General features: G+C 37.0%; 1 protein-coding gene across 1 annotated transcript in view; it reads right to left on the reverse strand.

The window, feature by feature from the left end:
* The window catches only part of RALGAPA2 (Ral GTPase activating protein catalytic subunit alpha 2), a 139,135-nt gene that overhangs the window by 64,652 nt on the left and 47,007 nt on the right, over positions 1–27,476 (reverse strand). The window contains 18 exon segments of the mRNA XM_032185106.1: positions 750–821; positions 1,107–1,878; positions 3,653–3,836; positions 4,376–4,513; positions 4,684–4,752; positions 5,096–5,206; positions 5,770–5,878; positions 6,511–6,569; positions 7,829–7,957; positions 9,090–9,218; positions 18,990–19,145; positions 19,405–19,503; positions 20,003–20,196; positions 23,966–24,142; positions 24,307–24,397; positions 26,483–26,580; positions 27,120–27,179; positions 27,182–27,256. Of these exon segments, the coding sequence (XP_032040997.1) occupies positions 750–821; positions 1,107–1,878; positions 3,653–3,836; positions 4,376–4,513; positions 4,684–4,752; positions 5,096–5,206; positions 5,770–5,878; positions 6,511–6,569; positions 7,829–7,957; positions 9,090–9,218; positions 18,990–19,145; positions 19,405–19,503; positions 20,003–20,196; positions 23,966–24,142; positions 24,307–24,397; positions 26,483–26,580; positions 27,120–27,179; positions 27,182–27,256 (2,722 nt within the window).

Below are 27,476 nucleotides of genomic sequence, written 5' to 3' on the forward strand. Positions count from 1 at the left end.
ATCAGCAAAAGAACTGATGACCAAGTTCCATTTACAGGCTTTATCACACACATCTGTGCAACCTTGCTGAAGACGGTAAGATTGCACAGGTGTTAATGAGAACATAATTTGATCAACAGAATTTTAATTATGGGGTGATGATATACGAGAAAAGAAAAAAGCATATGTAGACTTTCAGCTCCTAGGTTAAATTTTACATGACTGACAGTTATAGTTGGCTCCTTAGACAATGAGTGGATTGGGTATGAAAATTGTTGGGATGAAAGAAAATCAGAACTCTACAATACTGCAAACACTTTTCAAATAGCTATGGGCCAAGGAAATAAAATAAAACATAAAAACATAATATTCAGAAATCTATCCTGACACTACCTGGCTGAAAAAAAAAATAAAAATGGAGATTACCCCTTGAGTACCGCTCTTGACAGAGGGATCATTCTGAAGAAAAGTCTTTTGAGTGAATCAGTGCAAGGTTATCAACAAATTTTGGAACTTCTTCCCTCCCCTCTCAAGTAAATAAACCAGGAAAAGGGCTGTTGTGTCTTATTGTTCACTATTTTGAATTCTATGTATATAGTACCATTGAAAATAGCTTCTCTATTCAGTCTACGGAACTCTTTAGAAACAAACAGTCCATTTCTCATACAAATATTTGTATTGCTAGCACATGCAATTTTATTTTTTTTGATGAGGCATTTATTCTTTAGAAACTGAGTTTATCCACAGTGTGCTTAGTAAACATTACCTACCATTGGCGAGAATCCAGATTTTTCAGTTCTCTCAGTAATTTTGAATTTTTCTTAAGAATATGAAAGCTTTTCCTACAAATATATTAAAAAAAAAAGAAGGAAAATGCAACACAGATAGACACAGTATTTTTTCATTCAAAATCCTAAGAGAAGTAATCAAACTAGCGTGATTCAAATGACTACAATCAGACCCAGAAGCAACTCAGATAATTTCAAACTGACCAGACTTGTTTGGATGACTGTAAGTCAGAAGAGCAGTGCTAGAGCAGGGAAGGGACAGTGGGTGGATCTCGATTTCTTTTCAAGGTCAGAAGCAGCAAGAGTACTGTAAACATGTTCTGAACCCTCTGTTCCTACCTTCTATCCCAGGAGTTCATTCCCAAATCATTTAGCAACAGCCGACAGAAATAAAAGGATGCTTGAGGTTCAGCAGGACACGGTTCTTCTTGACGGGCCACCTTCATACTGAAGCCTGAGCTGCATTTAAAAATATAGTCTTTTTCCTGGGCACTCTGCCTCATCAGGGCTTCGGTGATTGCATTCTCTTGTTCGTAGCTCATACCAAAGGGTGGTGGCGATGGCTCATTCAGCTTCCGCTGGGGATGTAAAAGGCATTCAGGACTAGTGTTACCAATCTTCTCCAGCAACTTGTCAAGAGCATCTTCTCCTTCTTCCACATGAGAAATGTCTTTATAGGAACTGAACTGGTGCTCAGGGTTGCCTGAAATCACAAATGAGCTCGGAGTACTCTGCCGTGGAAGGCAGCCCTCCAAAGGTCCATATAATATTCTGCCATCCCAAGAGTACTTCCCTGAGATATCTCTGACAATTACCCTCACATCTGAGGGGGCTACTGCTGGTTCAGTGTCCTTCTTCTTTTCTGCAGGGATCTGGAGGTATGATATAAGAGTACTGTCATTAAACACAAAGAGCTGCAAGTTGGGGCTCCGGAAAACTTCTGATGACAGCTCAGAAGATTCCACATAGGAGTTGTCATGATTCTCACTAAGGAGACTGTGAAGGATGGCAGGACCTCCGCTGAGTGGGTAGTGGCTCAAGTGGTTCACCAGATGAGTCATAACCATGCGTGCCGTTAAAGGTATTAATTCTAAGTTCCTTCTTCTTTTTTCTAAAACAATCAATAAAGAGATTACAGATCAGTAAGAGCAGGAAGAGGTAATTAAAAAGAGCATCTGCAATTTTCTGAAACATTTTGAAGCTTGCCTTAGTTGTCCTCCAAATCATTCATTTTCAGTAAATCATTTACAACCACTGCACAAGAAATTCTATGCACCACATGTTCTACACAATTTCTTTGCATGTTTTTTGCAATTCTACGCAAACTCAAACCAGAGATGCAACTGGAAAACAGTGCTTCTCCAGCTTTAGCAGTCATTTGAGAACAGCATCATGGAAAAGTTCATTGCATCAGGTGAGAGGAGATTTTCTGGATCCACAAGCCCCTCTCACATCGCAGGCAAATACATCACAGTTATCTCATGAACCAGTGGTGCTCTAGAGTTACGTTGTGCCTCCAGTTCTCCTACTGGAATGTTATTCCAGAATTATCTCTCTCTTATAGCCAGAACTTTCTCATTGCCAGTCTATTTTTTTTCATATTCAGCTTAAATCCATTTTTATTTAGCTTATATTGTTTTCCTCTTTCCTTGGCATTTATAGTTTCAAATACACTTTCAGACAGCATGCATATCCCTTTTCAGCCTTCATTTTGCTAGACCTCAAAAGCCAAAATTCTTCAGCCTCCCCTCTTAAAAAGTCTCTTTATTCTTTACCTGAATTCCCTGCTCCAGTTTGAATTAATCTATTTTTTCAGAAACAATTAAACCGAAGCATTTGTAGAGCACTAACACACCCAAGATGAGAAACACCTTGTTCTACCTAAAATGGCAAATGTACCTGACACATAACTTTTTCTTTCTGCTGTTCACAATATGTCCCTAATCAGCGAGAAATCTGTGTAAAATAGGTTTTTAGTTATTTTTTTCTTGTTTTTTAAACTGAAAACACATATACCAAAAAAAAAAAAATAACAGGAAAACAAGCTGTAGAACTCAAAAATAGTACAGTAATAAAATCTGAAAATACTATTTTAGAGCATCATTGCAAACCCAACAGTAGCTCACACCACTTAATATTGCATCTTTACTTTGACCCTTCTGCAAAAATATACTAATGCATATTAATATATTATTTATAATATATGTAATCCATTGTTTTTAAAGTTTTTAACAAGTGTTTGAAATAAAAGTGGTCTCTAAGATAGAACACTCAAATATAAATTACTTCATATGCTTGGATGCATACCCAAGGTGATTTCATGTAGTCTGTAACATGATGCAGCTAGATCCAAATAATCTTTTCACTTTTGACACAGGTTGAATTGTGAATCAGCAGGAACAGCTTATTTATGCAGATTCATAATTTGGTTCAAATCACACATGTCCTTCCAAAACCACTCAGAATAGGTAAATCATCTGTGACAATGGATTCATTTCTACTGAAAAATTCAAAAAGGCAGCTGCATGCTTCTGAAAGAAGCTTGATCTTAGTTGTTGAAATTCTCTATACCAAATTTTAAGTCATCCCGAAGGCAAAAACAGATTCTCAGTCTACTCAACACCTGCAGAACTTTTGCACTGTATGGCACCACAATGTAATTTTCTTTCTCCTGTGACAGTGCTAAAGAGCATCGTCAGCAACAGATTCTCTTACAGAGGCAACAGCAGTTCATAAAATAAATATATTAATTAAAAACTTCAAGGAGTAATTGCTGCATGCAGTAAGATAAGCACATTTGCAAGGGAGAGATGTAACCTGGAAACTTTTGTTTCCTAGCTGCTGCATGTAGACATGCTGGTCCTCATCACTGTAAGTTCTCTTACCCTCAGCAACAGTAAGCAGGTTGCCCAAATCTGTGACAGAGTGGCACAGGGCTGGCTCAGAGCTTGTGACATTTCCCAGTGGCAAGAAAGGGTCATAGTCACTAGACGAGAGATCCGCAAGACTCAGAACGTAATGGCTTTGCTGAGTATAAGTACTGGAGCCATTCACACAGCAGTGCAAAACCTGCGAGCAGACAAGCACAACACTGAAGGAGCAATGAAGTATATGCCAAAGTACCCACTTATACAGCAAGGAGTGACCCACCATGATTTTACATTGTGAAAGCCAGCCCCTGCTACAAAAAAAAGCTGTCTAAATTCAGTGTTTTTAAAATAACTCTCTTTTTCATGACCTATTCTGTACTTTAACAGCTCACTTAAGGACTTATTTTGTATTTTAACACACCACTCCAAATAATTCAAATATTTCTGCCAAGATTATTTTCCCTGGCTTGTTGTTTTGAGTATTTTGCCTTTCTCTTTTCACTGCCCTCTATGTTGCATGTCTACCTCAAACAAACTGCTTTTCTTCCTTTTCAAGATCCTTCACATTGATCTTATCCTCTTAATATTTTAAATTCTTCACGTCTCCCCTGTATGACTCTGCTCACACTTTGTGTTTCTCTACAGCTTGATAAAAAATGCTTCTGTGACTAACAGGATCTGTAAAAGGCATCTTTAAACATCTAGATATAATAAATCATGTGCATTCCTCATACTCACTCTATAAATATAGTCCAGTAAAGGAGCTTTGGATGCATGTTGATCTTCAAGGACACCAGCAGACACTGGCTCCAGAAGCACTTTCATGGGTAATGCCATGCACCAATCCAACAAGCAAAGTAGCAGTGAAACTATAAACTAAACAGAAACATGTAACACAGTATTTAGGTATTATCTATCAAGCTCACACAAACTTAGAGGTACATTTTTAGAAGTTTAAAATAAGACTTTGTTTCAAAGCCACTTCATTTAATGAGTAGTTCAAACAGCACAAAGAAAGACAGACACTGCTCACTTCAGCAACAAACCTTTTTATCTGCTTCCACAGAGGAGTACTCCGCGCTTGGCAGAAGAAATGCAATAGTGGCCAAGAGGATCTATGTTAAAAGAAACAGAATTACAGAAAGACATTTATCTTCTTTCATTACAAAGACAGAGAACTAACTTCACTTGAACAGGGCGTGAAAAAGGTTAAATTCTCTTAAGAGCATCTAACTGCTTTTGTAAATAAATGTCCAAGTGAAACAAAGTTTCACTGAACATTTTAAAAATACATGACTACAAATGAGAAATGCACACTGCTCCTAGGATTACAGCAAACCTAACAATACTTGCAGAAGAAAGCATTAACAGAAAGCTATGGTTCCAGCAGCTTAAGTAAGGAATTAGGGGAACTTCGCACACAATTTCCATAAAAATGGTTTAAAGAAACTGACATACTTCAGTAATTTTTCTGGACAGAGAGGATTCATACTTCTGCAGCTTTTGCCAGTAAGACACTAGCAGTTGAAGAACATCACAGGCTACCTGAGCTACCACTTTATTAGAAAACTGTAAGAGAAAAAAAGGTAATTAAAAACAAATAAAATATTTAGCTATCATACAGTACAATTAGTTTTTCTACTTCTTAAATCATTTTACATCTATAAAAACAATTCAAAATGTTAATGCCACAAAATCACACAGTCAGCATTAGGAAACAGCAGACAACATTATTGACATAATCCTAGCTTGGTCCACTGTGGTAGGGGTCTTTAGGTGCATAATCACATCCTATGTTTGCAAATATTTTGCACTTTTATATAGGATGTCACCTTGGCCCCACTGAAGAACTATACATATACTCCTTGGCAACTTCATAGGAGCCATAAGGATCTGAACCACGCTCACTAGAGATAATGAGCTACTAATTACATGTAAAGGTTCAGAACCAGAAGGTATCTTTTAGAAGATGACCAATGTCATATCACTAATACTATGGAAAGACCCCCAAGCAACTTCTTGTCAGTGGTTTAAGCAATGAAAAGAAAAACCAGCACACTGCACTCCATATAACCAGCAACTGTTTCAAAAAATAAAATGTCTATCAATTACAGAGACCACCTCAGTACTACCTTTAGTGTCACACCTATGACATTGATTGCTTCCTTCACTTGGGGGTGATTTGTACACTGCATTAGTTCTTCACATATCCAAACTCCAAGGCCACAAATGGCTATGCATCTTTTTTAAAGGGAAAAAAAAAAAAAGAAGTCAGAAGTTTTAAAAGTATCTTGTCTTCATCTACACTTCATTCTTTCCAAATTTGCACTTTGGAAGGTAACCACTCCTCCACCAGACAGCAGCTATCACTGTACGGTAACACTAGACAGCTATTAATAAAAAATCTCAAAGGAACAGTGACTTTTCATCAGTCAAATAAAAAAGTTAGAAAGAAACCAGTTAGAAATAAATCAGCACTGCAAAGATGTGATTTTTTCCAAATTTACTTTTAAGTAAATTCAAACAGAGCAGAATTTTGTAAGTTCTAGGCATTTAACCACAGCATATACCATCTTTGGAAACCAGGAATATTCCTTGAAATCAAAGACAATATAAGCAGGCCCTGTAAAAACAAAAAGCAAACAGGGAGGAAAAAAGCAATAAATGAAGAATGTGCTCTCTTCTCCCTCACACAGTAGGTCTACATCTTCACAGCACAGAGCAGACCTCATCACAATGCCACAGTAAGGAACTCAACTCAACAGGGTCAAAAAATAAGGCAGGAGTAACAAATCAGCTGTACAAACACAGAAAAATATGTAGGGAGAAAGTTTTTCCAATTTTCCCATTTTTAACTTCATTCAATATTTTACCTTGCAGCTTCACTTGGCTCCTCTGTAGCATTCTTCAATAAAATATTTATGAGGTAACACTAAAATGATAAAATAAATCAGAGTAAGTGTCCTTTTCATACATGCACTTTATTTGAACTTGTTTAATTTTGACATAGTTGTAAATGAAACGAGTTTTAAATCTTAGTCTATTCTTAAAGGACTTTAACTACATTTTGTTTACTATTTTTACCACAATTTTATTTCATCAAAAGAAGATTGCTTACTGATTGCACTTCAAGTATACAGACCCTTGCAGATGAAACTAATCAATCCAAAATCATGTACAGGCAGCAACGTGGAAATCAATTCATTTTCAGAGTTGGAAGGTGTTTACTATGAGTGTTCAGCACTTGATAATACAAACTATGGTGTACAAATTTTCAGCAAGTTAGATTTTGACCCACAAAAAATCAACACAAAAGACTTTAAAATCTAGCCTGCTTTAACACTCACCTGATGAGACTCTGGGGTGTGATAAAGAAATCCAGAATGGAAGCACTGGAAGAATGTTTTGCATTCTGTCCATTTTTACATTCTAAAGCCACACAAGGAATTCAGAAATTCCTCCCCAGTTTTAGCTAATTTTCCACAGTGGATCAGCATGGTGTCTCAAGTTTATCAAGGAGCAATAGAGGTTTGTACAAGGGCAACCATCTGAGCAGGTTCCATCAGCTAGTGATGCTCTAGGTCGCGTTTGTTGGGGTCTTTGTGGGAGGGTGTGCATGTGTGATTTTTCCTTTCAATGTTATTTTTTAAGGTCATTAAATTACAAAGTTTTCCACTGAGCAAAATAATTAATATTGCAGGGTATTTCACTGAAGTTAATGCCTGGGGAAAGACCATTCATATTAAGCTAATGGTTCTGTGTAAGAGTGGAATCAACTTAGCATTTTACTGTAATACCAGTAAGGCAGAAACTGTCTCCCCTCATACACACTCCACATCTCTTAGAGAACAACCTAATATACATAGATGCAATGAATGGGCACTTTAAATAATACCACGTCCACTGTTTAATGAATTGATGTGACAGGCATCTGGCTGGAAAACATAGCATTTGATCATAGCCAGTTCACTCTCCTTGAAAATAAAATGTAATTTGTACTATCTAAGCTTTGCTAATTTTATGGTGCATGTTAGGAAAAGCAATGCTTATCAAGTAAGTACATATAATGTGCGCAGTTGTGGGATTTTGATGAGAAGGAGGGATTTATTATTTAAACAAAAAGTGTACAGTAAAAAATAAGTGATTAAATAATAAAGATATGTTAGACTTACTAATTAAATGTGGCTTTACCTTTACATCTGCACTTCCCGCGATGATCTCACCAGCTTCTGAAATGGGCCGCAAGAGTGGGATTTCTTGGTAGATATTTGGAAAGCAAACAAGAGAACCAAGGATGGTATGAGCTTCTGAACGGGGAGCCTAACAAAAGGAAAAGTAAACAAAAATATTTTCTTCATCAAGTTATGAAAATAACATAAGCTGTGAGGCTAGTGTATATTACTGCAAATACTAAAAGTGCTGTATTCACAATACAGTGCAGAAAGTGTCCTGAGGAACATGTCCTGAGTAGCTTTTCCTTTAGAACTACTGCAAAATGAGCACTAAAGCAGTGACTAGCAAACGTTTCTTTGTCTGTGCTTTTTGCTGCTGTGTTTTTCTTTTTTCTGGTGCAGAACTCCTCCATCAGTGTGGATCTGGCACTACTCATGCTTTTTTTGTAACACTGAAAATACATTGCACACTGTTTTATGCTTATAGGAGAAAAGAAAGGTGTTTTGTGTTTGTTTTTTTTTAAGAACTCTTTCAATGGAAAGTCAAGCTTTCACTTCTTATTCGCATTTTAAGATTTATCAGAAATCAGGCTGATCAGCTTTTTCAGAGATGCCAGAAAATTAATGTCTAAGTGCTGAGGGACAATGCAACCAGACTCGCTGTTTTGTTTCTGCTTCAAGCTGGGAGATCTGTGTCCCCGTGCACCACCGTCTGCTCAGAAGCACAGACATCATGAGCAACAGTAAAAACATGTGGCCAGAATGGATCAAAAGGTCTCCCCTAAATTGCGGTTCCAGTGCTTTCCTGTTTTTTTTTCCAGGGCTGTCACATCATTACCCTTATTTTGGCATCCACCATTAATTTGCTGGTTTATTTTACTTCATTAATTTAATGGTTTAGAATCCCATTTCTGTTAGAGTTGATACTTCGTAAAACATTCTGCATTACAAAACAAGTTCCATATCTCAATCCGTGAAATCATCTCAGTGAAAAATGCTAACAAGATTCTAAGACCCAAGTCCTGCTTGTAGCACACAAACACATGGCAGCATTGGTGAGGATATGATTTCTCACACTTTGGCCTTTTGATGAAACGCCTCAGCAATGCTAGTATATCACCTTATCCCCCAGTTTCACACATCAGCTGCCATGGTATCTGCCCCCCAAGAGCCCCATTTCACCTTGCACTAATAAGTCTGCACCTGTTAGAGTGGAGACATCCCAAGCTTGTTAGCAAGCGGGCTCCCACAGGCCGGGCACAGGGCATTGCCATACTCACCTCCAGCATGTCTGCACTCAGCACTCTGGCTGCTGCTGTAATGAAGTCTCCTATCAGCATCGTAAAGCCAGGTAGGCCCAGGAAGAAAAACCAAGGTGGGCAATGCTTTATGACAGTATTCAAGATATCCTGAAAAATGAAGATAAGTTACCTGTTTGAGTAAAAAGATTAAAACAAAACAAAACAAAACAAAACACCAAAACAACAACAGGAGAGTTTAAGAGGATTTAACTTTGTAATTCACCAGTTCCCCACTCATCGAAGTGATGTTTCCCAGAGCCACATGCCTTGTCGCATAACAACTGCGGCTTTCTTTTGCATGTACATTTAGTAAGAAAACGGCATTTTGTATTTCAGTGACATTTGCACTCTTAAATTCCTATGAAAAAAACAAACACCTATGTCTCTTCATGTCTATGTGTAAAATAACTGTTTGCTTGTGAAACAAGACTTTGGATAAAGCAAGACATCCAAACTGTTAATCAATTTAAGACGAAGTTTTACACCATCCCAAATGAGGTACCTCCTAAAACAGTATTACTCAGAATTCTGTAGCCGTAACAATAATGAAATGACACAACTTACTGTCGCCTTTCACCCAAAGGAGCTTGAAGCACTACCTGACAGCAGGTAGCTTACACCTGTTAGGCTGCTCTAGCACATACATTTCAACTACACTGGGCTGGCTGAGAAGCAGTGATGTCAAATGCAAGAAGTGATTGCACTCAGCACAGTAACAAAGATAAACCTATAGTAACTAGATTGCTACTATTTGCTATTCTAAATAACTTAATTGCAAGTACAGATAAGCCTTGGGGGGAAAAAAAAAGATTAAAGACTTTTTGCTGAACTTTTAAAGAAAGTTTTCTTACTATTTTTTAAGAGGTTGCACTGTACTTGTAATACTAGACCACCAGCAACAGCTTTGCTCTCATAATTACCCCATGACACAGACCATATTTGAGATAAGCATTTCGAATTTAATCCTTCCTCATGTTTCAATTCTTCACAGTCTCTTCAAATCAGAGAAAAGTTCCTGCATTTAAGACTTTCTTTCTAGGACATTTCAGAAGGCTTATAATTAGGCTCAAAAGCTAAATTATCCTTACCTAGAGCATTACATTTGCAGAAGAACATGCTACAGTTATTTCTGTATTGAGTAGAAGATTATTTTTCTTCTCAATAAAATTTAAAAAAAAATTGTGAAGGAAAACAATTGTCAGTGTCCACCCTTACTGCTTTTATGATGTGTGAAAGATGGTTTGAATGTAAATTTTAGTCTGAAAATATGTCTTTATGCTCACTTTCTACATCAGAAGCTAGAGAAGTTAAGCTGATTTTTCTCTGTTTGAAGATATGCTTTAGCCACACTGGTATTTTCTCAATGCACTGCTCAACACCTGGGCAAAACCTATTTATTATTCTCCTGAAGTATTTACAGCAGTAACATCCTACAAAATAACAGTGTTATATATTTAAAATATTACCAAATAAATATTCGTTTTTAACATAGTACAAGATAATGCTTCCACTTTCCTGAATAAGCTAGAATGCCACTCGAGTTAATGTTTAAACTAGTTTTAATCACTTCCTTTGATACATTTTAAAGTCAATATCAGTCAATGCAAACATTCAAAAAGAAAGAACAGATGGATGCAGCAGCTCATAAAGTGGGTGGTAAACTCACGCTCCAAGCAGAACAAAAGACCCACCTTTTCATAATTAAGGGGCTGATTAACGCACCTCACTCCTCGCAGCACAACACACCTGTAATTACGAATGGAGCCAGGTACTGAGATGTGTTTGGTCTCTGAATAATTGGGCATCAAACCATAGAGCAACAGATGGGAGTACACTTCTGTTGACATATGCCACAATAAAAGAGCCTGTGCTAACCTGGCTTAAAAGGTAACAGAACATAGGAAGTACAAAGACCTGCTACAAACAACTGTGTTAACTCCTGTCCTTGTTCCATCAATCCCATCTGTTAAATACCACTGTAACGATCGCCTTGCATCATCAGCTCTTAGCCATGGTCATTGAACAGAACTCTTAGAAAATTAGGATAAAAAAATGTAATTGTAGAACTGTTGTTTTAACACCTTAATACCTATAAGCTTACAGCACAGCATAAATAATGCAATTTTTCACATATGCTGTGACAACACATTCACTACAGAAAGCTGCTAGAGTTCCGTTGCATGGATCTATTTGCTGTTTATGAGATGTACAACCACTAAAAAAAATACATTTTTCATAGTTAGAAGGCAAAAACCTTTGGAAAGTTTCTTTTTGGAAAGCTAATGAAACAATCCTCAGCTTTTCTTTTTTGTTACGTAGAAATACAGACCTTCTGGCACAGATCATATGCTGCGATGATACAACAGACTCAGAACCAATAAAAGTTAGCACTGTGCACAAACAGCCTAGTTTTCCATTAGTTTCCAGTGCCATTTTTCACCTCAGGCACTTCACTCAGTATTAGTCTGTGACAGCTTTAGTGACTTCATTTAAATTAGTACAGGGCAGAATACATCCTGAACATCATCTTGCTCTACTAGAGCTTATTGCAAACAGAACAGATTGGAAAGAAACCACACCTCAGGAAGGCGTTTGCAGGTAAAATTTGACAATTTTTCTACTGTTTCCCAGAGAGCACACTTTCATGCACAACACAGCTAACAATAAAACCATGACTTCACGTATTAATTCAGTAGCATTGCAAACTTATCAAAAGATTCAGGTTTATGAGAAAGTGGCCCAGTGAGAACATACGTCCTATCAGTGATATTGCAAAAATCAGGTAATTCAAACAGAGGCAAGTTGTTTCCTTCCCTTTAAAGCACTGTTCTATAAATGTAAACTGTGTTCAGCAGCTTACAGCTTAGTAAATGAATCACTTTAATTGAATGCTATGTACACAGTAACTGGAAAAACACAAGCAATAAGAAAAACATATGGTGATGGCAATAGAAATTGGTTTACTCATTCTGTACAGTGTTGTTTCTTTACTTCTTTCATAATTGACCTTTAGAATGATAAATGTGTAAAATAATTTTGGTTTATTATGGCTCCGAACCTTTCAGCAATTACACAGAATGAAAATTTAAAAGGAAGTATTCATTCTGGAAGCATTTCAATTGTTTACATAATTGCACAGCTATAATTTAGTGTTCATGTTGTTAAAGAAAAGTGAAAAAAAAGGACCATTATGGACTATTTCAATTCAAAATGATGCTCTGTAGCGTTAAAAATGGGGAGGAAGGGAGAGAAGGGGGCAAACACACACACATCTGTTTCAAATGGATTAACCCTATAAAAGGCATAATATTTCTGTATAGGGTAATCTAGTAATCCAAATAATTTGGTCATAAACATCCAGTGAGTAAGTGGAAAAAAAATTCAAGTTCACTGAAAGGTTGATTACAAAAATATTCTTCACCTAATTTTTGTTCAAGGTTTTGCAGATTACAGGTGTAACAAAATAGCCTGCCATCTGCCTTCCTCACGTTTCCAATTGTCCCTCAACAGGAACAACATGGATTTTTTACTTAAAGTTCACTCTGTTCTTCCCAGAGACATACCTCATTTGGGGCTGAAATTTACAGCACAGAGAAGATTATTAATTTAAACAGGACATAAGTGGTAAATCCTTCATTTTCCTTTTATTTTAAAGTAACGACTGATTCCATTTACTTATTCCAAGCTCTCCCAGCTGGCATTACATTTTAGGTAAGAGTTAACTTGTCAAAAATTAAGTTCCGATAAAAGTTTGTGAAGAATTTTAACACGCTCAGAAAGCACAGGACTGCTTGTCAGAAAATCTATTTCAATCTGTCATTTAAACCTAATGTTCAAAAAAAAAATTATCTTTGCTGAAGTATCTTGTGATTAGATTGTAACAGAGAGAGAAACTGAAAACCAGAAGACATGTAATATATTGGAATTTGGAAAACAGATGACAGACAGATTATCACATAAATTACCTGCTGGTAATTGTTACTTGCCCCCAAACTACATTAGAAAGCTCTTTTAAAGGTGCATTTGGAACATAAAAACAACCTTTGTGCTCATATGGAGAAGTGCCCAGATGCCTTATTAACAGAGATCAGACAAATATCTTAAGTGAACAGAAGTTTGTCCCATTTTAAAGTATGTTTGATATTTCTATTGCCTACTGCCTGAAATGCTGAGACAGCTTTGTGTTGGCAGACAGACTTCTCCCAAACACCTGTGGCAGGACCACCAGGGAGTCTGGCAGTGAGATGCCAGCACATGGTGCCAACCCAGCTGCAGTGCTGGGGTGACCCCCTCATGGGGAAGGTAGCTTAGGGACAGGATGATGAGCAGGCATTTGTTAGAAGAACACACAGCTCCTACAGTTGGCATTACCTGGTTCTGCCTTTCTTCCAGTCAATCCTAGCAGCTGTTTTTCTCCAGCACTGCCAGTGTATCCTCCTGATGTGGGTGAGCAGAGGGGCATGCAGCGTCTTCTGAGAGAACTGCTCACCCAGTACAGAGCAGGTAAATGTTCTGCAGAAAGGCAGATGTGGGGGAGACTACAGAAGGAGAAAATTGAGGTAGCTACTGGAAGGTCACAGCAAACTAAAATATGTGACTCTAAGCCTTATTATCTAAAGACTACGTTATGATTTTTTTTTAATGGCAGTCTGGAGAGAAATGTAAATATGTGCTATGGTTTCTGAGATGTTGTATAACTAAGAGTCCTCATGTGAAACACTATCAGACAGAAATCTAGGCAAGAAGTACTTATCCCACTGCATACATGAGGGAAGCTCCCATCTACAGTACCTTTGGAAGACAATGCCCCACACAGCTACCACACATCCCAGTGCACAGCACCAGTGATCTCGCAGCCATGAGTTGAACACTGCTTCTTGTTGCAGAGTAAGAATTTAACAGAAAGATATAAAAGCTTACAAGCAACTCTATTACAAAATGTTCCATATAAATCAGCAATCACACACAAAACTTCAATCTTGCCATACTTTGCATTTCTACATGAGCTTACTTTGAAACTGACAAAGTTTTCTTTCCACAGTAAGCAACAGTTTATTTTAAACAAACTAAGGGGCTTATAGACAAGCATAACATATATTAATATATCATTATCATTACTGGTAAATTATTAAATCTAGCTCCTTTCTTATACCACTAAAAGGACCAAGCTAAAAACGTGGCTGTTAACTTCTCCATCTTCAGCTGCACTGCATGCATGTGGGCTTATGCTGTTCTGCATAGCAAAAGAAGCCAGGTCTCTGTGTGCTGAAATTCAATCACCAGGGACATCTGTCAACTCATTTGGATCTGGGCTTTTTTCCCCCCATATTTAAAGTTAGTACTGCATTTAATATCATTAAACAACAAAAAGCCCTTAGTGCAGTCTTTAGCTGTCCTTTTCAGAGAATCTCTGAAGTATGTATTTTTTATTATGTTCCTTACTATTTCTTTATGAAGTAACCTGCTCCAAAAATATGCTGGCAAGCCAGTATAATTGCAGATTTACTGAACCTAATTGTTGAAACTCTCTTCAAAAGCCAGGAATATAACTATCCTGTCAGCTCACTTTTCAGATAACAATCTCTAACACTACAGGCCAAAAATGCAGTGGCATATGTTGTCAATAGCTTACGGCAAGTGTGTTAACTGATGCCAAAGCCCTGGTAGCAGGGTGAGACTCTCCCCAAAAATGACACGAAAGAGCTGGCAGTTCCAAAACTTGCAACATTTTGAAAAGCTGCCTCTTCCTCTACAGAGAATACCAAAAGTTGTAGGAATTAGAATTATCTCAATAGTAGTTTTTCTGAAAAGGGGGCTGAGTAGCATTAGTAGAATTTTGGAATAGAGTTTTAGGGTGTTTGTTTTTTTTACCAGAAAAAATAGGGAAGCTATAAAAGAAAAAGCTTACATACTTCAAGTTCATGATGCAAAAATTACTGCTACAGTAAGCAGCCAGTAGAAATGAGAAAAAATACATTTCTTTTCTACACCTAGACATTTGTGCATTGCAATATTAGAATTCAGTTGAATTTTAAAAGCTGTATGTATCATCCAAATCAAAAAATATGAATTCTTACGATTGCTGCAAGTGGGGGCTTTTCAACCCTTAAACTCACACAGTTATGCCCACCCAAGCTGCAACAGGCTCTCCTGTGGAATCCTCTAAAAATCTCTTCCCAAGAACATGCCATGATTCTCCATGGTTTAAACCAGGAGCTGGAGCAAATGCAGGTGACACCAGGATGGCTTTCATGAAGCTGCAGACTGAATGATACAGTAAAGAAATGGATGTTGCTGGGAAAGACCTAGGCATTCCTGTAACCACTGCTGCCTGGCTGAGTTGATACCAGAAGAAATACTGGATAGAAAAAGTCTGTCCTGCACAGGTGTGATGGACTAGAAAGACCCTGAAGGCATTTGAAGGCTGACAGACCTCAGTGGTATAAAGGGCAAAAGAACTGAAGTTAATGCAAGCAGTACCTCCTGCATCCTGTCTGAGTGATTCCTGATACACTGTCTTCTCAGGATTTTCAGTCAAGCTCTGGATGCAAGTGGAAACATTGCCTTCGCTACCAGGTGAAGATAGTGTATAAAAAATGAAACCATGCTCTAATTCACTTTCCTCTGTACTGGTGAGGGAGGGGAGGTGGAGAACCTGAGTGAACTTTGTTCATAAAAAGCAGTGGGAAAATCTGAACTCACTAGAGCATCAGAGAAATGCCCACTGGCTCAAGTGGTACAGGAGCAGAATTGTTGTTGCACAGTCACCTGTGCCCTGGGTTCAGGGCACTTGGCACACTGAAAGTAGTTGTGGCGCCAGGCTGTGACTTACTTCTCCCACCTGAAAAGGTGATGCAATTGTTGCAGAGAATTGTACACTTCCTCAAGTGGAGATGTTTGTTGTTTGACACTCAGACATGGATAAATTAGCCATGGCTTAGCTACAACACTGTCTCCTTTCTCATCTGCTGAACTAATTGCTAAATCTTGAACTCCAAGTATCATGGGAGCTTTTTATAAAATATACCTTTACATTGCTCTTTTATATGCTCCAGGGGACAAGTCTTCAAAACTAGGTTGCACTTTGCATGAATGTATTAATAAATGTATTATTTTGTTTTTTACCATTACCAAAACCTACACAATGCAGCAGTAATTTTGTATACTCATACCCTCAAGAGAGGAGTGAAACACAATTGAGCAATTTAGAGTAACAGGTAATGGAAACAGTGCATACATTAGAGGAGGAGGGCTGCATTCTCCCAAGTCTAGGAAAAACCTTTTTCACCTATCCAGATAGCTACGTGTATCTGGACATGTATCTACTGAAATAAATACAACTACTATCTGCTCAGAAAGTCCAATTAGTGTCTTTGGTAAGGTATTTATCTTTATATTGAAGTCCGGCTTTCATTAAAATTAATTGTATAACTGCACTTTGCTCATGTAATACAAGATTTGTGGACTTTTTTTTTTTCTTCTAAGAGAAGTACATTTCAAAAAGATATATTTCTGATGCTAAAATACTGATAATCATATTCAGATTATAAGGTTTCTGACCATAACTTTACTAAATTATGTAGCCATATAAAAGGCTCATCTAAAACAACCAATGTGATTTCCTGGAGCTGGTCTACCTTTGTGTTGCTTCTCTCCATTAATTTTTAAAATTGTACTAGTCACATACATAGAATGAAAATTCCCCCATGAGAAAATCCCCTTCTCCTTTCTTCTGTTAATGTTCCATAAAAGTGAGAAATATATGCTTATGTTTAGGAAAAAAAAATCACAAAGCAGATTGCTCTTTCTTTCCACTACAAGATCTCCAATTTCCAGCCCCTTCACGCAAAACAGATCAGATTTCCCCCACACCTGGGTAGTTTAATCTTTTGGCGGCAAGGTAAAAGGCTGGTGAAATACCTTGCCTGCACCATCAATCTACCTGTGGAAGAAAGACCCTGTGTTCAATCATTAGGGTACCAGATGGCATCTAGCATAAATAACTCCCTGGCTCCACCAAAATACTTGAGAAATATATCCATGACCCATATTAACAGTTATTCTGTTATTCTGCCTCAAACAATACATTCCTGCAATTGTATTTATTGCAGGTGTTACCTTCAACATGCAAAATATTGAGCTACTCTAAACACCCATTGAGCAATGTGACCCTAATCAAACTGCAAATATGGAAATAGGTATAATGAACTGGCTTTGCATCAACATGTTGCATGAGAATTGAAGCCCCAAAGCACCATGAGTGAACATCTCACATCATCCAGTATCATAGCTAATGAAAGCAGAACTGGAAGGACAGTAACACAAGAGAAAACTTGCGGTCAAGTGTGCCACCAAGAGGCAACAAAAGCAGAACCAAGAGAGCCAAAGAAGAATAAAAGAGCAGCATTAGTGTGCAAAATATCTGGGAAACCATGGAATGATCTGTACTGCCTTCATCAGCCAGTCTTCACTTCTTGATCTTAGTGTCTGCATTGCAAATTTGCACACAGACTGAAATATGAAGTGCAACAAAGCAACAGGCTTAAAATCAGTGGAGCTGTTATTAACACCAAACCACAATGAATGGTGAGAAATACAGCTCATCAAGAATCAATACCAGGTTTTAAAAATCACCGAGTCTCTATGTAAGAAACTCTTTTCCAGGATTTTTCTCCAGTGTCACTAGTAGCACACCAGGACAATTAACAGAAAAACTCTGGCCCAAACCATCTGTAGGAGACCTAGTCAGTTCTCTTCCTAAAAAGAGAGCATGCTGTGAGTCTGTGTAAAGAAAAAAACAAGTTATCCTAAATGCATGCCTTAACTTTTGAAGGTGAGAACACAGGAAGATGTTTTTGCATGTATCATAGTATTAGTGTTTTGCTTTAGGAAGTATAGTTCAAAGATATTCTGCTACTAATAGTTTTCTTCTTCCATACCTACAGAAGCACTTGGGGAGCAGGTGGAAAGCTTGCAGAGAATGCACGACGATGGTTGTCTTTCCTTTACTTTTGCAAAAACAGGGACAGCGTGAAGTTTTTCAAGTGCAGGGTTATGCAGGCCAGCACAGAGAGAGGGACTGAGTTGCTGATTGCAGCAAGGCACCCATGTTCAAGGTGTGAGCAGCATGTTGCACACTGGTAAAGCTAAAAACAGCTTCACAACGTTTAAAAAAATGCACCACTAACCCAGCACTAGTTATGCAAAAGAACAGGCCTTCTTGGGGATTACAGGAGTAGCAAAGATTGGTAACAACTAGCATAACCAAATCTGTGCAAGACTGTTCCCTTTGGCTTGATAAAGGTGCGAGAAGTCACTCCCTGAAGCAGCAAATACCTCTACAGGTTTTATAAAGAGGTCCATGTGCCCTCTGCTGGCATCTGCAGTGCAGCTCTCGCCATTGTATACATCAGAGTATTTCTTTTAAGGATGAAAACACACTGTTACAGCTATAAAAACACAGGCATGGTTTTAGAATGTCTATTTTGCTGAGAGTATTTCTTATAATTCTTATGCATATTTAGCTGCTTCTGTGGTCCAATAATCCTTTTACAGCTCAAGTTTTTTCCTCATCTCCCACCGACTACATTATTGGTTAGGCCAAACCATGGCATATAAACCCAGAAATGGCATTTATTCACATATTTATTCACAGACACAGAATGTTTAGCCAAGAACAGCTGTCCAGAGTGGTAAGATAACCTGAAGAGTATGGAGAAAGTTCAGACTGTAGTCTAATCAAAGAGAAGAACGGACTAGGCTATACATGGATAATTTCATACAATCGTTTCTTTCTGCTTCTTCAAAAATGAAACTAAAAACATTTCCATCAGCATATGGAAAAAAAATGTATGATTTTTTTTTAAAGAAGGCTTTTACCTGGTCTTCACTTGTTAAGCCAAGGTGCATCACAAAATAAAAATGAACTAGGAAATCAGAATTCGGCAGAACATCTTGACGCCTAGTCATCATAGCACAGATCAGCCTGTATGCCTGAAGTTTTCCTTCCTTATATTCATTTGGCAGGGTGGTTGCCTAAAAAGAGCAAAAGCCTTGTTTTACTACATTTTTCCTAGTAGTTAGTTAATACAAAATTGTTATTTTCAGCAGATTTTCCATACAGCAAATCTACTGTATTTATTAAAATAGACTTGAGTCCAAATGTCCTCTGGAAGATATCTGTTGTCTTAGAAAGCAGTGATTGTGAGAATTATGAATTATGCAACTGAACACTCATAAATTTAATATTTATACAGAAAAAAACACTAATGTGAAAATTTTAGAAATAACTTACCTTGAATAACCATGATGCAAATATTCTGAGAGGAGGAATTAAGACAGGAGGAGAGGGAGTTGACTGATTATCCATACTTATAGCAAGGTTGTCCCTTACCTGGTGTTTTTAAAGGATGAGAGGTAATAAGCACAATAGCTTACTTTATTAATGTTATTTATTTCATATTATTATTTTTCTATTTTATTATAGCACCTCAAGGCGCTATACCCTGTGCTACCCAAACAGTTCCTCTTTAAGCAAACACCTCCAGGAAAACACATTCTATAATGCTATATAGCCTAACCAAATATTATCATTTTAGGTTGTACCATCTGCTTTTACACTTAACACAACATTTGCAATATTCTATTCTATACCTCTGTTTTCTTTGCTACCGTTTCATGATGCCATGTAAATCAACTAATCTAAATTCTCATGATTAAACAGGAATATTTTTTTACTCAGGATAGCTACTAGAAGTCAAACAAAATCTGACAAAACTTATGACAGAATCCTCCAAATATCATGCTTGTGTTCCATATACTAATCCTAAACTAAACTTAAGTATCATTTTTACAGGAAAAAAAATATTATATGAAAGTTTGATATACTATACCTTTGCAAGTTTATACCACAGCTCATAGAGATACCCAAAAACTTTTGCATGAATTTTAGGTGACTGTATATTGTTCACATCTCCAAGAATTCCCAAGATCCTCCTCCATAGCACAGCAGCAGAATCAGGATGCCAACCAATGAGACTTCCACCGGCAATTATACTGCAGTCATCAGCAAGATATTCACTGCTGTCTGTAAATTTTAAAATGCTCAATTTCGCTGAATTACAAATGCAGTGTACAATATAAATGGAATCAAAAAAGTGGGAATATCAATACAGAATAGGAATAGTAATTCTGAACATGTCTGATGGGATCTCACCGAATATAAACACTAAGCAAATACAATGACTTGGAAATTACAAGCAAACATCAGAAAAACATAAAGCATTAGGCTGGATAATAATTTAAAAACATCAATCACTTTTGCAAGAGTATCACAGTAGTTCTACGAGTTGTACAAAAGTATGTCTATACCTAAAATCTCTACATAATAGTTTCTTCATTTTTACTTTTTTTTTTTTTTATAAATCAAACCATTATCTTCTAGAAATCATGAAAGCCTACAATTCCACAGTGTTTGTATCTTGGGGTTTTACACAGATAACAAGAATATTATGGAATTCGAGAATGAAGCTTAATATTATATAAAGCAATTCAGTGAAGCATATCTAAAAGCCAATTATATAAAACATATATGAAATCAACAAGTGAGATTAATTTTTCCTATGTGATGACCTTGGGCTGTGAAGAGGGTTTCTCTTTCACAACAAAGTAGTTTCTAAGCAAAACTCTTTTGGGTTAGGGAATTGCATTTCCCTATGACACAAGGAAAAGACACATCAACTTTTACCCAGAAAAGATAAAGAGCAAAGATTTATGTTTTAATATAAACAGGAACTTTAGAGTAGAGATACCTGAAAGTTTTGGTCTCAACAAACAGAACATACGTAATTGTCATAAATAATTTGTCACTGAGTCGCACCATTTTATTTCTAAAGAGTACGCCTAAAAATGTTTTGTGACAGAAGTACCAAAAACTTAAAATGTTCATTGTGAAGTTTGGAAAGTTTACTACCATGCATAAAGACCAGAGCTGTGGATTTATTTATAAAAGGACACTTTGGCCTTCCTGGGTAAGCATACTCACAAATTAGAGGGGAAAAAAATGACACAGAAAAATAGTGAAGGCATATTGCCACTCCTGCAGGCCCTAGGCACAGGTAGACTTTCTTGATGATGATATACCTGCATGAGATGCTGCCTCCACGCATCGCACATTGCAGAAGAACACAATGATCATCTTCCCAGACTAAACGCAGAACGCTGTTAAGACCTATTATTCCTTATAATTTTTTTTCATCTCAGAAGTGATCTCTCCCACTAAATCATCTCCCTCTTCTACATTACTCAAGGGAGCACATGGTTCAAAGCAAAAACTGGCGAGAAAACACAAGCTAAAGGGCCTTCTGTATAGAGACAACCCAGCTATAAATCAGTTTTGTATCAGACAGACTGCCCTCACTCAAGGCTTTTTTAGCAGGAAGGCAAATGCAGTTAAATGTACTCTGTACATGTCTGAAACTCATGTACTCTGAAAATATATTCAATCAGTAACTGGCTTTTACAGGTAGTATTTCCATTGCTAAGTGTCTTTTCTCTGTAGAGAGCAATAAGGTCGCCCCTGCGCCTCCTCTTCTCCAGGATGAACAACCCCAGCTCCCTCAGCCGCTCCTTGTAGGACTTGTTCTCCAGACCCCTCACCAGCTTCGTCGCCCTTCTCTGGACTTGCTCGAGAACCTTGATGTCCTTCTTGTAGAGAGGGGCCCAAAGCTGAACACAGTACTCGAGGTGTGGCCTCACCAGAGCCGAGTACAGGGGGACAATCACCTCCCTAGCCCTGCTGGCCACACTGCTTCTGATACAAGCCAGGATGCTGTTGGCCTTCTTGGCCACCTGAGCACACTGCTGGCTCTTATTCAGCCGACTATCAACCAATACTCCCAGGTCCTTCTCTGCCTGGCAGCTTTCCAACCATTCCTCTCCCAGCCTGTAGCTCTGCTTGGGGTTGTTGTGCCGCAGGTGCAGGACCCAGCACTTAGCCTTGTTGAACTTCATGCAGTTGGCCTCAGCCCATCGGTCCAGCCTATCCAGATCCTCCTGCAGAGCCTTCCTGCCCTCGAGCAGATTGACACACGCACCTAGCAGATCGACACACACACCTAAACCTTTCTTTTAAAGCTTTGGGGATTTTTTTTTCCTTTTTTGTTTTGTTTGTTGCAGTATTATGAATTCCCAAAGTATTAAAACAGATGTTATTTTTAAGTGTGTTAGAATGCTCCTTCAACAGAGAAGAGATCATCTCTCATCAGAGAATTTAATCCATCTATTCTGTTCAGGTGATAGCATTACACTATTTTTTGCCTTACGCTGTGGAGGTTTTGACAGCAAAACAAAGGTTTTTTATTTTAGAAAGCCTCCAAATCTTAAGACCAAATATGTATTTTGTTGTAAAAGAAAATTAAACACCCAAATGAATCCAAGTAACCATATGACATATCAAAATCCTGAAGGCTCAGCTTGTGACATAATTTTACTACAACAGTAGACATCGTTCACAAGTGAAAGATGAGCAAGGGACTCAGATCCTTCCCGCGTTCTCCATGTAACAACCATGCAGCAAACAGTAGCAGGTTTGACTCAGATAAGGTGTTCAAAGGAACAACGTGAAGGTGTTCTCTGACTGTGTGGATGTACAGTGAGCAAAAAGAGGGTTGTGTACACCATAAGGATAACTTAGATATTCTAACATGCCAGTCTGAAATAAGCTGTACACTGTCTTATACGCAGCCACACAGTATGAGCGGACACACGGACAAACAAGTTGGACAAGAACCAGAAAAGCAGCGAGAGCATGCCAGATCCATTGGGTAATTAAACATTTGTTACCACACTACTCTTTTAGTCCACATTACCTTTCAGATTATTTTATATAGCTCATTCTGTTTGTGAACACAAAAGAGCAATTTCTTGTATCACAGACAAAGCAATGAATTTATCATACATAACAATCCTTGCCGGGTATTGTATTACTACCTTTTATATAATGGTAATCTGAACTATGGAAAAAGGTGCACTGGTTCGTCAAACCAGCAGTATTTTAAAGAAAAAGCGATCATGAAAAAAATACCCTTGAAACTATACAGCTCATGAGTAAAAACAGCAGATAAGATAGTTTCACATGTTACTGTATTAAGTTACTGAAGTAAAAACCCTGACTCACATCTTGCATATTAGATGGAAAGGTACCCGGCTAAGAATCAAAACATTTTAGCAGATAACTGTAAGTGTTGGATATGTCAAAGATACTATAACTAAAATTAAAAGGCAAAAGAGCTTTATTTCCATATTAACTTTTCTGAGAATGCTACTTATCACATTCTACTGGAATACAGGCAATGCACACCCTGAAGTATAAATAAGGAGGGTAACAGGATTAAGATGAGAAAAGTTGTTATGCATTAATCAGTTATTTCCCATCAGTTAATATATACAGTAAGGAACTCCCTGCACTTTCTTAGGCAATTCTGCTATGAAATAAAATCTATTAATTTAATAGAAATTTAATTAATTCATTTTACTTGAACACTAGTGTAGGCTAAGAGAGCACAAAGATCAACTATCACATTTCTGCTGATGAGCAGTAATTTGACATAGCAAGCAATGCAATCATTTTCAATTGTGCTTTCATTTTCTGGATTAGAATGTGTTGGCACCTATGTCACCTTCATTCTAATTATACAAATTCCTTAAACTCTGGCCATTTAAATCTCTTTTTTGACATAACAAAAGCTTGGTGACATGCCTAAAGGACATACGTTTTAATATGCAAACTGAACTGTATGAACTGCTTTTTGATACAAAAATCTAAAATAGTAAATATAGTTTCTGGACTAGAGTACCTGTTAAATTTGCATTATCTGAAGGACTAAGCTGAAGCCAGTGAGGTGCATCAGTATCCACACAAACATCTGTTGATGCATTAACTTCATGGTCTTCTTCAGAAGCTTGCCAGGGGATGAGTGCAATCTCTACTTCATTATTATACCCAACGGATGTGTCACTGCTAACACTTTCACCTAAAGCAAACAGAAGATTAAAAAAGATCTCAGATCCTATTTTTAAAAATTGCATTAGCAAAACCTGGTGAGGAAAGTGCCTAATGTATCTGTAACAAGAAAAAATTATCACACTGATTTAAATTGATAAGCTTAAGAAAAATACTGTATTTCTTGGAACTCACTTTTTTCTCTCTCCCTACAGTTTCCATGTGTTTGTTGGAAGTCTGCTTTCAAATCTAATTCATCTGTACTATTGCTCCTTTGTACTAGTACCTTCAGAGAAAAAAAAATAGTATTAATCTGAGTTTATTAATTACATTTTTGAGAACTACATATTCTTGCAAATTCAATACACAAACACACATATAGAGAAAGTTACTAAAAGTTAATCATAACTGAGTCAATATATTTTAATCTATACCTGGACTACCAAATATCTTTAGATGTCTTAAGGACACCATCATGTTTTCAGTTTCTATTTCTACTCCCTTTCTTAAACTCAGTTTACCTACTAAGAGGCACGACTTTCTACTGATGTTTTTCCACAAAGCTGAAACCATTCAAAACTTTCAAAAGTATCAAAAAACCTTTCAGGAAGAAATTGGTAGTCATCTCTTATGTTGATGCATTACTTTGTTGCAAAACAACCCATTTGAAAGCACCTAATCTTTTGTTTACCTTAATTTTTTATTAGTTTTTTTTTTTTTTTCAAATGGATTTATAGCCTACTTGCTGAAAAACCATCAGGCAATTTTCTGCTTCTAGATGATACTCCTCCGTCCCTAAGCGTAATTGCTTTGCTTTACATCTGGTACATCACCTTCAAATTCACATTTCTTGCATTTCCATGTCATCTATAATAGCAAAACTTGGTTTCTGCCAGAAAATAGAATACCATGTTGCTTGTCACTATATAAGTGTGCAACAAAACCCCCATGTTCTGCACCTCACCCCTAGGAGCATACCAGATCTAACTGCTAAAGGAATCTCTGCTCTGAAACTCCTCAATTCAACTAAAAATTCTGAAATTCCCTTTTAGTTTTGTATTTGTAATTAGTAGTGTTATTTTTAAATAAAATTCTATTTTTTTCTGATTTGCTGTCCAGACCATTAATCCATTTTCTTTCTCCATATATCTGAGAAAGTAAATTATTGCCACCAAAGACATAACTAACTCACAGAAATTATTATTATATTAATGAAGGCTGTAGGTTTGGTTTGTTTTGCTTTGAGCTGGGCATCATTCAAGCATTCCCAAGAAAGAAATGCTTCCTCGTGCTGCCTGATAGACTGCAGAATCATTTCTCCTCCATGGCAAATCTAGCTTTTGGTGATTAGTGATGGACAATATGCAATTGTGTTGTGATATTAAGTCAAACTGGTCCACATAGAACATCAGCAACTTATGTTGTATATACATGGTCAAACCTCAGCTTCCAGTTGCAAAAGAAGGTGAAACTACAATGTGTTTGACAGCCCCAGCAGCATGTGCTTGTAAATATTTTATAATACATGCCACAGGAATAGAATGGGGAGACAGATTAATTTTTAATTTAATTTTAATTTAATTTAATTCTCCACAACTACTGAACTATTCCTCTCCCTCTCCCCTCACCTCCATCACATGTAGTCCACTAGATTTTCCTTCCCACTGTAAGGCACTTTGTTATTCCTGACGTGATTAATGAAAGCACTTCAAAAAAAAAACCCTTGTCTCTCCAGAGGTGTTAGTATTTTATAACAGTACTTTAAGTCCAGATATATGGGAGAGCCACGGACCAGAGATGAGATTCATCTTGAAGTCCTCCATGTTGCATTGCATTATACTTCCACAAAGATGAAGTCATTTATTATTTCTACTGCTTGTTCCAAAGTTGCATTAAAAATTTACAAAGCTTGCCTGTCCTATGTTAACTTATACAAATAATCTGCAATAAATAACTAGTGTTACAAATTGTGCTGAAGGAAATTATTTTTCCTCAATACTTCAAACCATCAACCATTTATTCCACTGTAGTGTAGCTCTATAAAAGCCATGAATTATTACCAAAAAAAGTGGTGAACTTGTTTATAATTAATAAAGGAAAGCAAAGATGTCTTTTATAAGAATAGCATATAGCCAATTACATAAAATTGTGTAGGCAACTTACAGTATCAGAAGTCACAGAACAAGCATACCAAATAGCATAATGAACAGCTACAGTTTAAACCCAGATCCTATATTGGAAACGTGACTAATGAATTTTCATACTTTCACGTTGCTAGTTTCAAAACACTAATAAAAATCTGATCAGAAATAAAACATTTGTTTTATTTAAAACATGATATCATCAATAATCATTCTCTATTTTGCCTTACATGCTCAGCTTCATGTTCCTTCTTCATATATTCCTTATTTTCCTGAACTGATTTGGAGTCTGAAGAAGATAAATTATGAGAACTTCCAGCCTTCTTACCTAGAAATTTTAGAAGGTAAAAAAAGAAGTATAGAAATTTGTGGGATGAAAGTGCATAGCAAATTGCAGGAAAAAATCAGCTACATTTACTTATATACTTTTCATATTTACAGGTAAGTGAAGTAATATATACTACATAATTTTCAGGGCTTAATCAATAAGATGGAACGTGACGTTTTAAAAATCCTTCATAAGCATAACACACTTACACAATCAGAACAGAAGTAGAACTGTTAACTCAGATACACAAAATTTAAATGCAAGTCAGATAAACAAACATAAAGAGTTACACTGAAAATGCATGCTTTTAACAAAGCCCTGGTTTATTAAAGGTTGTGCTCTGCATTCATAGTCCACAGCTTCTTAAAAACAGTTTTTTCAACAAGATACCAACAACAGATTTACTAAGAAAATGGGATAAAAAGCATTTTAGAACCATGGCTGGAAAACAAAGAAGATAAGAGCAGCATCTGTGAAGCTTAACAAGTCTCAGCACTTTTTCTTCTAAGTGTAGCATTGCTATATTTCATCAATATTACCTTGAAAAAAATCGGATGGAAACTGATCTGCAATATCTGAAGTGCTGCTACTTCGAGTTATTGCTGCTCTTGGTCTACAAATAGGCCTGTGACTTCTGTTCCTGCTGAAGTTTCCAACTGCTGGGATTCTTCAACTTCTGTTTAGTTAAAAAACAAAATATTTGCACAGCCTCAGAATTTTATACGAACACTAACTCCTTAGCTACAAAACCTATGTGAAAAAGCAACCCACCCAAATATTTGAAACTCCAGGTTACAAAAGCTAGAATGTGACCACTAGTTAAAGAAGTTAAATTATTCTTAGAAAAAATGTAAAGTTTGGAGAGAGATGTATGAGCAGTTTCAATAGCAAAAGAT

This window comes from Aythya fuligula, chromosome 3 (genome assembly GCF_009819795.1).
Source record: "Aythya fuligula isolate bAytFul2 chromosome 3, bAytFul2.pri, whole genome shotgun sequence".
Lineage (NCBI taxonomy): Eukaryota > Metazoa > Chordata > Aves > Anseriformes > Anatidae > Aythya > Aythya fuligula.